Here is a 15,640-nt window from a genome sequence, read left to right as displayed (position 1 = left end):
AGTTGATTATTTACATATCGCTGCTGCATTGCTGGAATATTGCTGAGTGCGGCATTATGCAAGAAATAAACAAACAACTTCTTGTTCAGTTAATGTAATCTTACGACATTGTACAGAGTTGCCAGGGCAGTGTTGGCCTTTTCTCTCACTGTCACTGGATACTGCATTTTTTCATTAATTGTATGGGAACACCAAGATGGGGACACCATTTCTCAGATCTGGGAGTCAGGGCAGGTCCTCAGTACCCTCTGCTTGCAAGAGCTTTCCAAAATGAGCGAGTTGCATTTTCTTTTCACATCAGCAGTTTTTCAGACATAAACTCAAGTGAACATTAAAGTTCACAAAATGGCTGGCGTATAAACTGTATTGAATATCATGGGAGCTAAACAAATGTGAAAAACAAAAGCATTCACCTGTCATGCGGAGACCCGGGTTTGATTCCCGACATGGGTACACTGTATGAAGCTCATTTCTGGTGTCTGGCGTAAAACCATACTCACTCCTTTCTCTTTTGTAACCTGACATACAATGATTTTATGTACTCTTGAGTGAAATCCAGTGGTCCTGTTTTGTTTAGATTTCATGTAACTGCCATTGCAGTGTACTTTTCAGTGTTCAGGAGTGAGTGAGTCAGTATGGTTTTACGCCGCTTTTAGCAATATTCCAGCAATATCACGTCAGGGGACACCAGAAATGGGCTTCACACATTGTACCCATGTCGGGAATTGAACCCGGGTGGGGGTCGGGGTGGAATGCCTTAACCACTAGGCTACCTGACCGCCCCTCAGCGTTCCAGCGTTCCAGACACATTTCCAGTGATATTACAGCCTGGTGGCCAGTTCTTTGTGTGAATGTCATTTATTTGTTTCCAGTGGGCCATATATGGTGAAAGGCACTGGGAAATGTGCCTCTTGAAAAATATGTCCTCTGTCTGCTAAAATTTTGGCAATAACTGGCCATAAATTGGCATCTAACATATTTATATACTTTGCAGAGTTTGTGTGACCATCCACAACGACAAGGGTACTTACAGCTTCCATATGGTTAATATTGGTCTTTAGCGACCCATGCTTGCCGTAAGAGGCGACTAACGGGATCGGGTCAGACTGGCTGACTTGGTTCATGCATGTCATCGTATCTCACTTGTGTAGATCGATGCTCATGTCTGCCTCATGATGCCAATCACTGGGTTGTCTGGTCCAGACTCGATTATTTACAGACCGCCATCGAAAAGCTGGAATATGTTGAATGAGACGTTAAACAACAAACAAATCAAAACAAATGCAGCACCAAAACATGACACTCGACATCGAGTTTTCCTCAATTCTTCATTAATTCATTGCGTGTCATCGTACTCCTACGGCGTGATCACAACATCGATCACTGGATTGTCTGGTCCAGACTCGATTATGTACAGGCCGCCGCCATACAGCTTGAATACTGCTGAGTGTGTCGTCAAACGACAAACAATCAGTCAGCAATCAATAAAGTCTCAACGGAAGGCCAACATCACCTAACAATCTATCTGTAAACGACTTTTAGCCGTTACATCAATAATAGATACAAGCGACAAGACCCATATTCATAAGAATTCTCTGCTAAAAGCAGATGTACGATTCCGACCATGTCATGATCATGTGTTCATGAATCACCATCAAATAGTAATGATACCAAGTGTTCGTAAAAAGGTGATAGAGTCCTGTCCCACCGGTAGCACCCGTAAAAACACACGCGAAGGCAAGTTAATTGTTCACCTGGAAAAACACGGGAACGGACATCCATATGAAGCAATACTCTTACGTGATGAACGTTTACTGCATGAAGACAGTGACTTTGATCTCAGGGATTTACCGAAGCCTGTGTAATTGCGAGTCCTGGGGACTTTGAATTTGGGGGGACCCGGGAATATATTCGGGTACCACCTAAGTGACCACTGTACCAACAGCACAACAATATACACATTATGTGTGAGGCCTTTTGCTTCTTTCAGAAAGGGATTTTCTTGTTTGAAACGGAATTTAATGACTGAGTAAAGAAATCTGACATGAATTGTTTGATAGGCATTACTTAGAAGTTGACGGATGACAAGGTAGGCACAGTTTTATGGGTAACAACTTCTTTAATACTGTGCTTTTCAAAGTATTAAAGAAGTTGTTTTCCATAAAATTGTGTCTACCTTGAAATCTGACATGGAATGTCCGAACTTTGATACGGAAATATCATCCAAATTTATTTATTGTTTCCATTTGATCATCCCATCATCCATATCCCTGTGTGTCCAATGGATATGATTTGCGTCCATTCATAATTGTTATGTGTACAGGGCGCAATATTTTGCCCCCGGTAAAACCCTGGTGTCTCTACAAATTTGGATACCAGAATTCTGATCCGATTCTAAACATCGTTGCCATGTAAACCATACAGAACATGACATTAATTACTATTACATAATTACGATATTTTATTACTTATCTTTTAATGCATCATGACATCAGAGTTTTTTCATATAATACCAGTGTGGGTGTCTCTGGAATATGCATGTTGTTTTGTTGTATTGACATTTCTGTTAGTAGGTTTGGCATTTTCGTGGTAATATTGTTTAAAAATAGTTTTATTATTTTGAAAATATTCTAGAAAAAAGCAGGTTAGTTACAGAACTTGCATGTGCATGTGGCAGTATACTTGCATATATCATTATAAAACTGACTATTAATCCTAGCTCCTTTCCGTAACTCCAGCTTGTTTCCCCTTTTCGCGATATCTTCTGAGCGAGTTTGGTTTTACGCCGCTTTTAGCAATATTCCAGCAATATCACGGCACCAGACAGCAGAAATGGGCTTCATACATTATACCCATCTGGGTTTGTTTGTGTGTTTGGTTGTTGTTTAACGCTGTACTCAACAATATTCAGGTCGACTGACGGACAACATCGTATATGTCAGTTAAGTTGGGGAGTTGCTTTTAACGCCGCTTGAACAGTATTACGATCATATCACGGCGTGTCAGCTCAGTGGGGGATGAAACCCAAAGTGATACAGGTCTCATACATTTACCACATTGGCTCTGAGAAACATCGAAACATAATCGGTGTGAACCGGGATTCGAACCAACGATCATAGATTTCTGGCATGACTAAGGAACGCTGTACAGCTAATTGCGGCGCCTTGGATGACTGGGTCACCTATGCCCCTGTATATGCAAAGAGCACTTATACTAATTGGTTGGTTGGTTGTTTAACGCCGCACTCAGCAATATTCCAGCTATATATGACAGCCGTCTGGAAATAATCGAGTCTGTACCAGACAATCCAGTGATTGACATCATGAGCATTGATCCACTCAATTGGGATACGATTACTTGCATCGACCAAGCCAGCGAGTCTGACCACCCGATCCAATTAGTCGCCTCTTACGATAGGCCCAGTTGCCTTTCATGGGTTGAACCCATATGAATACCGCTATAAATTACCATTTATTATCACAAAATCATTTGCGAAATATGGAACAGAATCCAAGCCATATTACGGAGGGGGGCGTCAAAATCGGTTCAGCATGGTGTACCCATGTGGTGAATTGGTGTGACGCTTTAACCTGGCCGGACAAACCCCGCCAATGGCCTTGTCGGTTAAGATTATTTACACAAACAAATGTCAAATCAGGTTAGAAGTGTTGTATATTTCATGCAGGTGTTCACCAGAATAGTCACGTGATGTCATGGTCACGAGTTCAGCCAATCGGGAAACACTTCCGTTGCACTCCATGGATCGAAGCAGACGACGCTTACTTTGTCAAATGCACCGGTGCTTGTTAAATTAATTTCAAAAAGCTGTTTAGAGTTCATTTAAAATCGAGATTACAATGGGCTTAGACCCCCATTTCTCATGTTTATATTACCCACGCGCTACTTTGAACGCTGTGTTTAAAACTTTGGTATGTCATGTGCATTAAGAAAACCAGGTAAATTTTAAAATATATGGCAACTGGTTTGTTTGGATTTTTGTTTTGTCAAAGATTAATCTAAAATAGGCTACCTGACTTTGTTGATGCATCTCATCGATCCCAATTGCGTGGATCGATGTTCATGATATCAATCACTGGATTGTCTGGTCCAGACTCTATTATTTACAGACCGCCGTGATATTGCTGGAATATTGCTAAAAGCGGCATAAAATCATACTCACTCACTCACTCACTCATATAGCTGGAATATTGCAGAGTGCGGCGTTAAACAACCAAACAACCAACCAACCAACCAACCAACTCTATAGTAATGACCGTGACCTTATTGGTAACTCAGGGGCAGCTAATGTTATTGATTTAACAAGGAAATGCATGTGATCAAATATGATATAATTAATGTTTTTCTAGAAAAAGTAATTGTGTTTGGTTTCGGTTTCAACAACAACACCTAGGTTATCTATATTACTGAAAGACAAATATTTGACAAGTGATTAAATATTGTCTAGTATTTGATAATTGCATTCTTTGAAAACAGGTGATTAACGACATAGATGTATTCTATTAAATATAGCAATTTTTTTATATTTTGAGAGTAAATGTTAAGCACATATTTTCGTATCGTATTTTCGAGGATGGCGATTTGAAAAATCAAGTAAAATCCTCATTTGGGTTTAAAATGTCGTAAAGAAGTAACATATTTTGAACATTATCCAAAATTTACTTTCAAATATATTTTCGCAGAAAATGTTTGTTGAATGAAATTTACTGATCAATATAAAATAGACATTGTCACCACAATAATCTTTGAATTTTGCATTCAATGGACCGATTTTTAAATAATGATTGAAGTTGGTCTTTTTAAAATTCAAGTGTACATTTACCCGTTTTATATTTACAAAATATAGATACTTGAGACCATTCAAACAATAATATCATTGTAAAGGATAGGGTCACCGGACAAATACTATTAACTGACCCTCAGCAATGCTGTCAGACAAGCCATCGTCATCGAACTTTACCTGGAATAGATTTTACTCCATTACCAATGTAGATATTTCGCTCCTCGGCCAGATTTAAATCAAATCAGACAAATCAGTTTATTAGTTCTACTTCATTTAAAAGGATAGAAAAGGACCATATTACATGTATGTTCACGTTAACTTGTGGCGTGTTCCATGAGACAACATAACTTGACAATTCGTGAAATATATTGGATCTGTAGATAACGAAAGAAACTTACATTGTCATTATAACTCGTTCGTGTGTGCACTGCTTCCAGAACACTTTTGGTTTTGAGTGTTTCCAGGTATAATGTTAGTGATTTCTTTATAAACTTGACTTTTGACATAAACACAAAAACAAGCAGTATTGTGAAACTGATCCCGCTTACATCACGTAACATCAGACCTGAATACGCATCTTAAATGCTGAACGCCTGCTGTTCGATCATAGGTCTCGTCATTTCATTTAGAATAACGTCCCTTAATTACTTTCGTCCTTGACTTTGCGCGCGACGTGTTTTCATAAAGTGCTGCGCGCTCGCGAGAGGATCATTAGAAGGGAAAATAGTGAAGTATTCTTTGCACATTATTTCAATTCTAATAACTATAATGTGGTAACACTACGCTTATTGTTGATGACATTTATTAGGTTTATTAGGTTTGAAAAATGCCTTTGCATATCACAGCGTTCGCTCGTCACGTCCCCGCGTTCGATTCCCGACATGGGTACAATGTGTGAAGCCCATTTCTGGTGTCCCCCGCAGTGATATTGCTGGAATATTGCTAAAAGCGGCGTAAAACCAAACTCATTCACTCACTGACTTTGCATGGCACACGGATGCTATTTGTGTTCGATTATTCATTTATCATAAGAACAAAACGTCTACATATTGGACATATGTAGATATTGAACGGACTGTTACTCAAATATTTGCGTGTTAAACAGTGTGACCTGACAATGTGATTATGAATTCCATGTCACTTCTCCATGTTGTTATTGTCAGCTGGGACATACATACCCGTGACATCAGTATAACACCGCGCTTTTTCAATCTCTAACACAAATGAGTTCTCTGATGGGGATCGTAACTTTATACGATCTGCGACATATTTACGATAGTTTCGAAAATATATCTGATCTTAAACTTGACATATCTTATCTTTGAACGTATGTTGTTAAGATGAATCGTATCTAAGGATTATCGCTTCGAAAATCTAGACCGTGGTCTCTAATGTTTCAGCCCCAGTTGTGACGCGCCAATTCATATAATGAGTTAGTCTTTCATGTTTCAGCTCCTGTTGTGACGCCACACTTCATATATTGATTTCATCTCTAACGTTTCAGCTACAGGTGTGACGCGCCACTACCTATAATGAGTTGGTCTCCAATGTTTCAGCTCCAGTTGAAACATATGTTATTATGCTCCAGTTGTGATGTGCCACTTCATATTATGAGTTGGTCTCTAATGTTACAGCTCCAGTTATGACGTGTCACTTCATATATAATGAGATGTTCTCATATGTTTCAGATCCAGTTGTGACGAGCCACTTCATATGTTGATTTGGTCTCTAGTTTTTAATCTGCAGTTGTGACGCGCAACTTCATATAATGAGTTGGTCTCTAATGTTTCAGCTCCTGTTGGGACGTGCCTATTCATATAATGAGTTGGTCTCTAGTATTGCTGGGCCAGTTGTGACGGGTGGTTCTCATATGTTTCAGCTCCCGTTGTTGCGCGCCACTTCCTACTAGTATGAGTTGGGTATTTTTTAAGATTAATGTCCAGTTGAGACACATCGCTTAGACGTACCACCTCTAGTAACGATGATTTAGTCTTTTAATGTTTTTGATCCAGTTCAGACGTGCAAAATCCTATTTTAATTAGTTGGTCTTTCAGTGTTTCAGATCAATTTGAGGAGCGCCACTTACTGGTATAATGACTTGTTCTCATATGTTTCAGTTCCGGTTGTAACACGCCACATCATATAATGATTTGGACTCTAGTTTTTCAGCTGCAGTTGTTATGCGCCACTCTATTTAATGAGTTGGTCTCTATAGTAATGTTTCAGCTCCAGTTTTGACACGCCGCTTCATTCAATTAGTTGGTCTCTAATGTTTCAGCTGCAGTTGTGACGCGCCACTTCATATAATGAGTTGATCTCATAGGTTTCAGCTGCAGTTGTGACGCGCCACTTCATATAATGAGTAGGTCCAGAGTAGGCCAATCACTGGATTGTCTGGTCCAGACTCGATTACTTACAGACCGCCGTCATACAACTGGAATATTGCTGAGTGTGGCGTTAATCAACAAAACAACAAACAAATAATATGTAAAGGAGGCTTTAGCTACCAGGATGCCTTGTTATTATGAAATACTGTGCCATCTTGTTCCATTTATATGATTTTCAACAATATTTTGCTTTTACGCCAAATGGGACCTGTTTTGGTAGATAATCCAGACTGATTATTCTCTGGCGTTGCCGTTGTGAATTTTGTTTTGTATTATGTTTTATCATACTATTAGATACACTGAAACGATTTAGATATTTAAGCAACCCACAACAAATGTTTGGTCATTTAGAAAAGGCCAAACTATATGTTGGTATAATACATTTTAACATGGCTCCTGCACCCACGAAAGCTCTGCCTGGAACGCTAGAAGGGAAGAAGGGACTGTTATTATGCTCCAGTTGTGATGTGCCATTTCATATTATGAGTTGGTCTCATATGTTTCAGCTCCAGTTATGACGCGCCACTTCATATAATGAGTAGGTCTCTAATGTTTCAGATCCAGATGAGACGCGCCACTTCCTACTCGTATGAGCTGGGTTTTTTTTAATGATTAATGTCAAATTGAGACGCATCGCTTAGACGAAGCAGATTATGTTTCCAGGGAGAATAAAAAATTTTTCTCAATATTGTGGTGTAATTGCTGTGCTACTTTAACTCGGTGCTACCATATAGTTTCTGTAGTCACGGTGACTTTGACTGAATGTAAGCATGTCCTTCTACAATTGTAGGTTATACCTAGACGACCAAGGTGCCTGGACATTGGTTACACATTGCAACTGTCCGTGGTCATGTGGGCTCCATTCTGAGAAAGCCATGCTATGCTGGACTTTCTCTGTGAAGAATGTGGTCAGTAGATATAGGGGTGTATTTTGCTGGTCCGAATGTTCCGAGTAGTGGAGAAAGTATAACCTTCCGCATCCATGGTGAAGTGTAAGAATGAGTTGCGGGTGCTGTCCACACCCAATGATACCCCAGTTACCGTAGAAAGGCAGTTGTAGTGTCAGCTGAGGTCGTCTGGAAGTCTGATCTCTAGAGCACATATACTAATAGAGATTAAAAAGCTCTTAGCTTCAGGTTAAAATGAAGAGATACGCTGTCTCCGTTTGACAATTAACTTAGCACAATAGTCAGTGCAACTATTTGGAGTTATAGACCTCTGTGGTTTGTGCCCGTTGTAGAGGTTTATAACGATTTGCGTGTCACTACCAAAGGATCATTGTGAAAACAAAACCAAGACTCTATAGTCTATATTGAAATGTACCACCTCTAGTAATGATGATTTAGTCTTTTTATGTTTTAGATCCAGTTCAGACGTGCAAAACCCTTTTTTAATGAGTTGGTCTTTCAATGTTTCAGATCAATTTGAGGAGCGCCACTTACTGGTATAATGAGTTGGTCTCTTATGTTTCAGTTCCGGTTGTAACACGCCACTTCTTATAAAGATTTGTTCTCTAGTTTTTCAGCTGCAGTTGTGATGCACCACTTCATTTAATGAGTTGGTCTCTAATGTTTCAGCTCCAGTTTTGACACACCACTTTATAACATCCGTGATGATCCGGGTTAGAATAGGTCTCCAGCAACCCATACTAGCCATAAAAGGCGACTATGGTTGTCGTAAGAGGCAAAAACGGGATCAAGTGGTCAGGCTCGCTGACATGGTTGATGAATGTCATCGATCCCAATTGCGTGGATCGATGTTCATGATGCCAATCACTGGATTGTCTGGTCCAGACTCGATTATTTACAGACCGCCGCCATATAACTGGAATATTGCTGAGTGTGGCGTTAATCAACAAAACAACAAACAAATAATATGTAAAGGAGGCTTTAGCTACCAGGATGCCTTGTTATTATGAAATACTGTGCCATCTTGTTCCATTCATATGATTTTCAACAATATTTTGCTTTTACGCCAAATGGGACCTGTTTTGGTAGATAATCCAGACTGTTTATTCTCTGGCGTTGCCGTTGTGAATTTTGTTTTGTATTATGTTTTATCATACTATTAGATACACTGAAACGATTTAGATATTTAAGCAACCCACAACAAATGTTTGGTCATTTAGAAGAGGCCAAACTATATGTTGGTATAATACATTTTAACATGGCTCCTGCACCCACGAAAGCTCTGCCTGGAACGCTAGAAGGGAAGAAGGGACTGTTACTATGCTCCAGTTGTGATGTGCAATTTCATATTATGAGTTGGTCTCATATGTTTCAGCTCCAGTTGTGACGTGCCACTTCATATGATAAGTTGGTCTCTAATGTTTCAGCTCCAGTTATGACGTGCCACTTCATATATAATGAGATGTTCTCATATGTTTCAGATCCAGTTGTGACGAGCCACTTCATATGATGATTTGGTCTCTTCTTCATGTAACTTGTGTGTTAACTTTCTGTTCTTCTGTTCTCTGTTACCCCACAGAAATTCGACAGTCTGTCACTATACTTGTGGCTACGTACAGTAAAGAGTGAATGAGTGAGTATGGTTTTACGCCGCTTTTTAGAAATATTCCAGCAATATCACGGCGGGGGACACCAGAAATGGGCTTCACACATTGTACCCATGTCGGGATTCCAACCCTTTAACCACTAGGCTACCCGACCGCACAACAAAAATGGTTTTCTAAAGATGGTATTGTAACTTGACTAATCAAACTTTTCACACGGCTCGTTAGCCGCAAGTTTCTTAATACTTTCACGATAGTATTTAAAAAAAAAGTCCGTTTGAATCCAAATGATGAGAACGATGAATTGCAAAATAACTCGAAATCCAGAAAAGTGTATGAAACATCAATATGGTACTTGACCATGAATACCCTGTACCCAACAAAATCTGAATTTTGTTTATTTTAAGACCCATGACGTATGAAGTTCTTTAAGAAACTATCATGTAATTTTGTATGAGTCAAACAGACTGTAAGTTGGAGCTGAATGATCACCACCCCACAGGAGATCAAGGTCATTTCAGCTGACAGTCGTTCCGTGTGTACATTTATTGTTTTGTTTCTTGTTTCGGCGTTATTTATAACCACCTACAACAGGCGTCCTTGTGAAATGTGCTGCAACGCCCTGACTGTCAGAATATCTCTTTCAAATGTTGAATATTATTGTTATATGTACATATAAATAACGAGTCATATGTTGTCAACATCGTTTATTCTTTATATTTGGAGTAGTTCAGTCTCTCATCCCAGAAAGAAGGGACACTGTGTCAGAAATGTATCCCTGCTGGACCTCCCTGTCCCCAAGTGCGTACAGGCTGTAGTCGCGACTTACGTCGAAGTTGGTTGGATTCCAGGGGTGGTGGATGATCATCACGTCGTGGAGGCACCGACTGTTCTGACAGTGGGAACCACTCCCGTCCAACTCTATAAGCTGATCGCTTCGGCCATGGGATTTCATCGAATCTGTAGAGTGGGTATTACAAATGTTGAGTATAATGTTTCCCCGCGTTATGTTGATGCTGTATAGGAACAAGTATTAAACTATCCTAATATTTATTTATTGTCAATGTGAAGACATTGATGAGAGATTTATCAAATGAACGGGTTTTGATATCAATCAATTATATCAAATAATATAAACCGCATTGTCCTTTGTGCAAGACACTACCGGAAATAATATCCTCACAAACCGACAAAGTAGAAGTTGGTGTTACCCCGTCAACCCCAGGGACCGTACAGAAGAAGTGGCAGTAGCTTCATCATGATTAAAGTCAAACATAAGTCTCAGTACTGGTGCGAGAGTGGCCCAATCGTCGAAAGCGCCGCAATTCGTTGTCCCTTGGGCATGCCAGAAACCTATGATTGTGGGTTCGAATCCCGGTTCGCCACGATTATGTTTCTCAGCACCATACCCGTGCTCGAGGGTTTCACTGAAGTGGTAAACGTCTAAGACTTTCATCAGTTTGGGCTTTCCTCCCACATTAAGCTGACAAGCCGTGATATAACTGGAATACTGTTAAAAGCGGCGTTAAACTTACTCACTCGCTCACTCACTTACTGGCATTCATTGAGTACATAGATCCCATCCTAGCATACACAAAATATTCCTTCCTCAACATGGATAGGGCATTACCATCAGGTCCTCCTGCAAAATAGGAAAGTCATGTATTTAGCCAAAACACTAACAAATGTTTATGTATAAGACGCGTTAAAAATGTTGAATTATATATTCTCCAAACCTCAACCACGAGTGAAGATAATAGAGATAAATATAACGCGTGAAACGTTCTTTGTTAAATCATATGTTCTCGTATATAGTCATTGATAAAGGAGTAATGTTCACAAAAAGTACAGTACACCGTGAATCTCTGTGCCATTATATAAGTACCACATCGAAGATCATGTATCCATACAAAGCGAAACACATATAGAGAAGGCTGACATATAAAATGGTTTAAACATAAATTATAAAATACTATTTTCTTACTGTATGTACAATAGGTACTAAAAAACTGTTCTATTTGAAAACTCGTAATTTGGACTAGTTTAATGAAGTGTTGAAATAAATATCTTAAATGTCAACTTTTTTCTGCAGTATCATATCGCAACCTTACTACGCGTGTGTGTGCTGTGATTGTAAATATCCTGTATGAGGAATACACATTGTATTTAGCGAGTCTTGGCGAGCTAAATGAATCGTGGTAATCTCTTTCTTATATAATTTTATTCTTAAATTATGTCATTGAAAAACCTGTTCTCATCTCTCACAAAATGGTACCTAAACATAGCAAGTTTTCTTGGAATGCATTCCATAAATTAAGTCAGACGATCAGTCAGTCGGGCAGTGACAACTGTCAATATAGTTCCAACTGAAACCTGTTTTAGACAGTGGCGTGGCTACCTCAGGCAAAATAACAATTGCCTACATATGTTGTTTCTACTTGCCTTTCGCAGCAATTCATCGGTCCACCCGCAAAAGTAATTGCCCTTTATCAAAGGGAAGCTACTCTAGTCTATTAGAAGTCACGTTTGTTTAGAGACTGCCTGGCCTGTTATAGCGTTAGGAAATGCAGAGTATACTCAGTGACAAAATGAAACAAAGTAACATTTCGTACTTATTTCGGCCAAATCCAACTGAAAGTAGCAAATGTGAAAACTGATCACGCAAGGCGAGTGTTGTCGCTGAAGCGTTTCGCAATTTATGTTATAATCATATATACATACTTGCCAAAACTTGTAAACTGTCTCAGCTACACCCAAACAACAAACAAACAAAATAAACATTGACACAATGTCAATGTCGCCACCACTCGCTCGTCACATGCAATATAGAGTGTCAATAAATGTTATTGGCGATAGTAAGACAATGACAATTAATGAGTGTATCTCTATAAGTACTTTGGTCAAGGAATCCCGGTTTGTATTTATAAATGAGACGAGTGGTCAGGAATGCACTTTTACTTGCATGGGAAATGAAAGTGATCAAAGTGATTGCAATGATATTACCATCACCCTCCAAATTGTAGTAGATTATTTTCTGATTGAACTTTCTGTTGATGTCATTGGCAACAAGCTGACTGAAGAATTCATTGGCAACAAAGGCTCCGCTGGAATGTGCCGCCACAGCTACAAAACCTGGATTCTGGTGAGCAAGAAGGTGCCTGTAAAGGATGAGATACACTCTTTTTGTCTCGAAACCGGGTCCTTGAACAATTGTCTTGATAATCTGTACGTTAACCTGATTACCTTTCCATTTCAGTGTATGCTGATGTACTGCAAAAGAAACTTAAGAAACAACACAATCCGACAACCGAACATCTGCAAAATCCGTGCAGTTCATTATAACTGCAGGGTTAGAAGGTCTGAGACTGTCAGTTATCTGTTTACTTGCCACATCACGTGTTTGAGAATAAATGTTGTTAACTTACAATAGGCATATCGCCTCATAGCCAGTCTATTTCCTTAATGGAATATCTTTAGATTTAACCGCACAAATTAGTCTTCCTTTGTATTTTGTTTTTCATTGTGTAAAGGTACTATGTTTCAAACACTTCAACAAAGCTTTCCCGTAATTTAGGTCTGACCGTGTGCGTAGCTACTCACTGTACCAATTTGGAGTTGGAAATCTCCTTTGCATTATACAAGACATCCCGAGGGCCTTTAACTGCATAGACCTTCCCCACTGCCAGACTCCTGAGATCGGAATGGGTCACCAGCCGGTCTGCCCAGGAACGTGCCCACGTATCCGTTACCCCGTATCCACCGTAACATATCAGAACGTTTTCTGAAATAGCAACAAAACATTTCCAAAATATTAACACAGGTTTCTAAATTCTGATAACAAGTGTCGTTATGTGACGTTATCATGTGAGACTTCATCATTTGCTTCAAGTGTAACAGTTCTCTGCAGTGAACCTCGTAAGTCCGCACGGTGACGTTTCTAGAAAAATCGTCAACATTAATATATTTCCTGATTAACGAATCATTTTGCAGGGAAAGGGAGCGGTAGGTCTAAATAGACGTGCTCAGTAACATCGCAGAAAGAGGTCCAGACTAACTAGGTCTCACTGTATATGAAATCGCAACTTCTCTGTCCGCATGACCTCCGCTTGACAGACACATTGATTCTTTGATGGAAGAGAGTACATGTGTGTAATGGTTACCATTCACAGATTTATCCAGTCCGTAAGGACCCAGGATAGAAAATATCTCCAATGCTTCATTCCTTATAGTAAGAGGCATCCACATTGGACCGGATAGTATAAGTGCATGCAGTAGATTGTGTGTCGTTGGATATAATGAAAAACACTAGGCATTCTTCTTGCTCAGACAATATTTACATACCAACCTGATATAGCTCAAGTATTTCTGACTGCGGCGTAAAACAACAAAACTAACCGACAGAGTAACGCCAAACATCACTAAATGTTCACTGCCATCCTAAGCAACTTTCTCATTTATTCCGACTTTAGATCATGAATGTATTATGCATGTAGAATACTCACTTCCAAATCCATAATCCTCATATGCTACCCCAATGCCTAGCGGCGTCCACTGCAACATGTATTAAACCAGATTTGCAACATTATGACGGAAGAGAATGTATTAACCACACGTTTGCACTTTCAAATATTAGAATAACACTTCCTAAAAACCTTTACAATTTTGACACATATTTTGTTTTACACAAACAATCCTTGCCTCCACATGTGATGTATTTAACATGCAAGTGTTGATAGAACAGTCTATTTGTCATTCACAGTCAGGTAACCTTCATGACCATTTCTAGAAGAAAGGGGCGGTGGGATAGTCTAGTGGTTAAAGCGTGATATTGCTGGAATATTGCTAAAAGCGGCGTAAAACTATACTCACTCACTCCACTTCCAAATTCAAAATCTTCATTTATGCAGAATTTGGAGACAAAACAGGACCATTGTCATATCTTGACCTTTTGTAAATATACGTTCAGAAGCAAACCTGGTTGCAAATTGTGTTGAACGTTTTTGTAGATAAATTAAGAATTATGATGTTACTGAGAAGTACAAATGAATATAAATACAAGCGAAAAAAACCTTTCCATGTACATAAAAAATCTCTACCAAAAACAGAGTCGATTGTACGATTCAGATTATATCTTGAGCATGTGTTTATGAAAAACAAACAAATAGTGATGATACCAGGTGTTCGCGATAAGATAAGACAGGTGTATCCTGCCCCACTAGGGGCACCCGTCACCTTCATGGCGATTTCTAGATGAGGAGGCAAGGCTTGCGTGTGAGTGTAAATAACTGAATGTGGATATATAACCTACTCTGAAGTGTATGTTTAATGCTCATCTGTAGAGTGACACGTAATTAATTCATTAATATTTGCTACAGTAAAGAATGCTTGCAGACTGATACATTGAACATATCTTGCAGTTATTATACCTCCAGTGTACAAAGAAAGCGAGGTGGTAAGCACGAAAAGGAAGACATGATACACTCACGCCATAAACAGCAGTGGCACTGGCTAAAACGAACACAACAATCGTCACATGTGCCATGTTAGGGCCTGACTTCTCTCCACACACTAAATATATATCAGGTGATCTGTCAATGATAAGGTTGACATATGCCGCTTGTCCTAGATAAATATTGATAGAAGAAACAAGCTTTCTTCCAAAAAGTAGGACAATGCAGTGAGCAGCTCTGGTTAACCTGTTCAGGCTTTGTCATTACACTGGTTTAACGTCTTCACGCATACTCTGTTAGTGAGTGAGTGAGTTGGGTTTAACGCCGCTTTTAACAGTATTCCAGTCATATCACGGAGTGTAAGCTTAATGTGGGCGGAAAGCCCGAAGTGATGCAGGTCTCAGACGTTTACCACTTCGGTGAAATCCATGAGCACGGGTATGGTGCTGACAAACCTAGAAACATAAATAGGGCGAACCGGGATTCGAAC

The 15,640-nt window shown here is 39.4% G+C and overlaps 1 protein-coding gene across 1 annotated transcript; it reads right to left on the bottom strand.

Annotated features, from left to right (window-relative positions):
* Positions 1–10,399: 10,399 nt before the first annotated feature.
* Positions 10,400–15,270, bottom strand: LOC139448279 (uncharacterized). The gene is made up of 6 exons (XM_071229820.1): positions 15,186–15,270; positions 14,203–14,251; positions 13,301–13,481; positions 12,704–12,858; positions 11,256–11,342; positions 10,400–10,660 (listed from the first exon to the last, which is right to left on the bottom strand). Exons 1-6 carry the CDS (start codon positions 15,240–15,242, stop codon positions 10,431–10,433), a joined length of 759 nt encoding a protein of 252 aa, XP_071085921.1. The 5' UTR covers positions 15,243–15,270; the 3' UTR covers positions 10,400–10,430.
* Between the last annotated feature and the right edge of the window lie 370 nt (positions 15,271–15,640).

The sequence above is a fragment of the Haliotis cracherodii genome, unplaced genomic scaffold (genome assembly GCF_022045235.1).
Source record: "Haliotis cracherodii isolate W230 unplaced genomic scaffold, xgHalCrac1.p SCAF_7, whole genome shotgun sequence".
NCBI classification, from domain to species: Eukaryota; Metazoa; Mollusca; class Gastropoda; order Lepetellida; family Haliotidae; genus Haliotis; species Haliotis cracherodii.
The sequence above is the reverse complement of the archived record's forward strand: the minus strand, read 5'-3'. Positions and strand labels throughout refer to the sequence as shown.

What these genes read in the sequence shown, in the direction of transcription:
- LOC139448279 (XM_071229820.1), bottom strand. Translation starts at nt 15,242, where the DNA reads ATGGCACATGTGACGATTGTTGTGTTCGTTTTAGCCAGTGCCACTGCT. An exon ending in TGAGGATTATGGATTTGGAA is followed by an intron (nt 13,482 to 14,202) that starts GTGAGTATTCTA and finishes TTGCTATTTCAG; the next exon opens with AAAACGTTCTGATATGTTAC. An exon ending in TCCAACTCCAAATTGGTACA is followed by an intron (nt 12,859 to 13,300) that starts GTGAGTAGCTAC and finishes CATCCTTTACAG; the next exon opens with GCACCTTCTTGCTCACCAGA.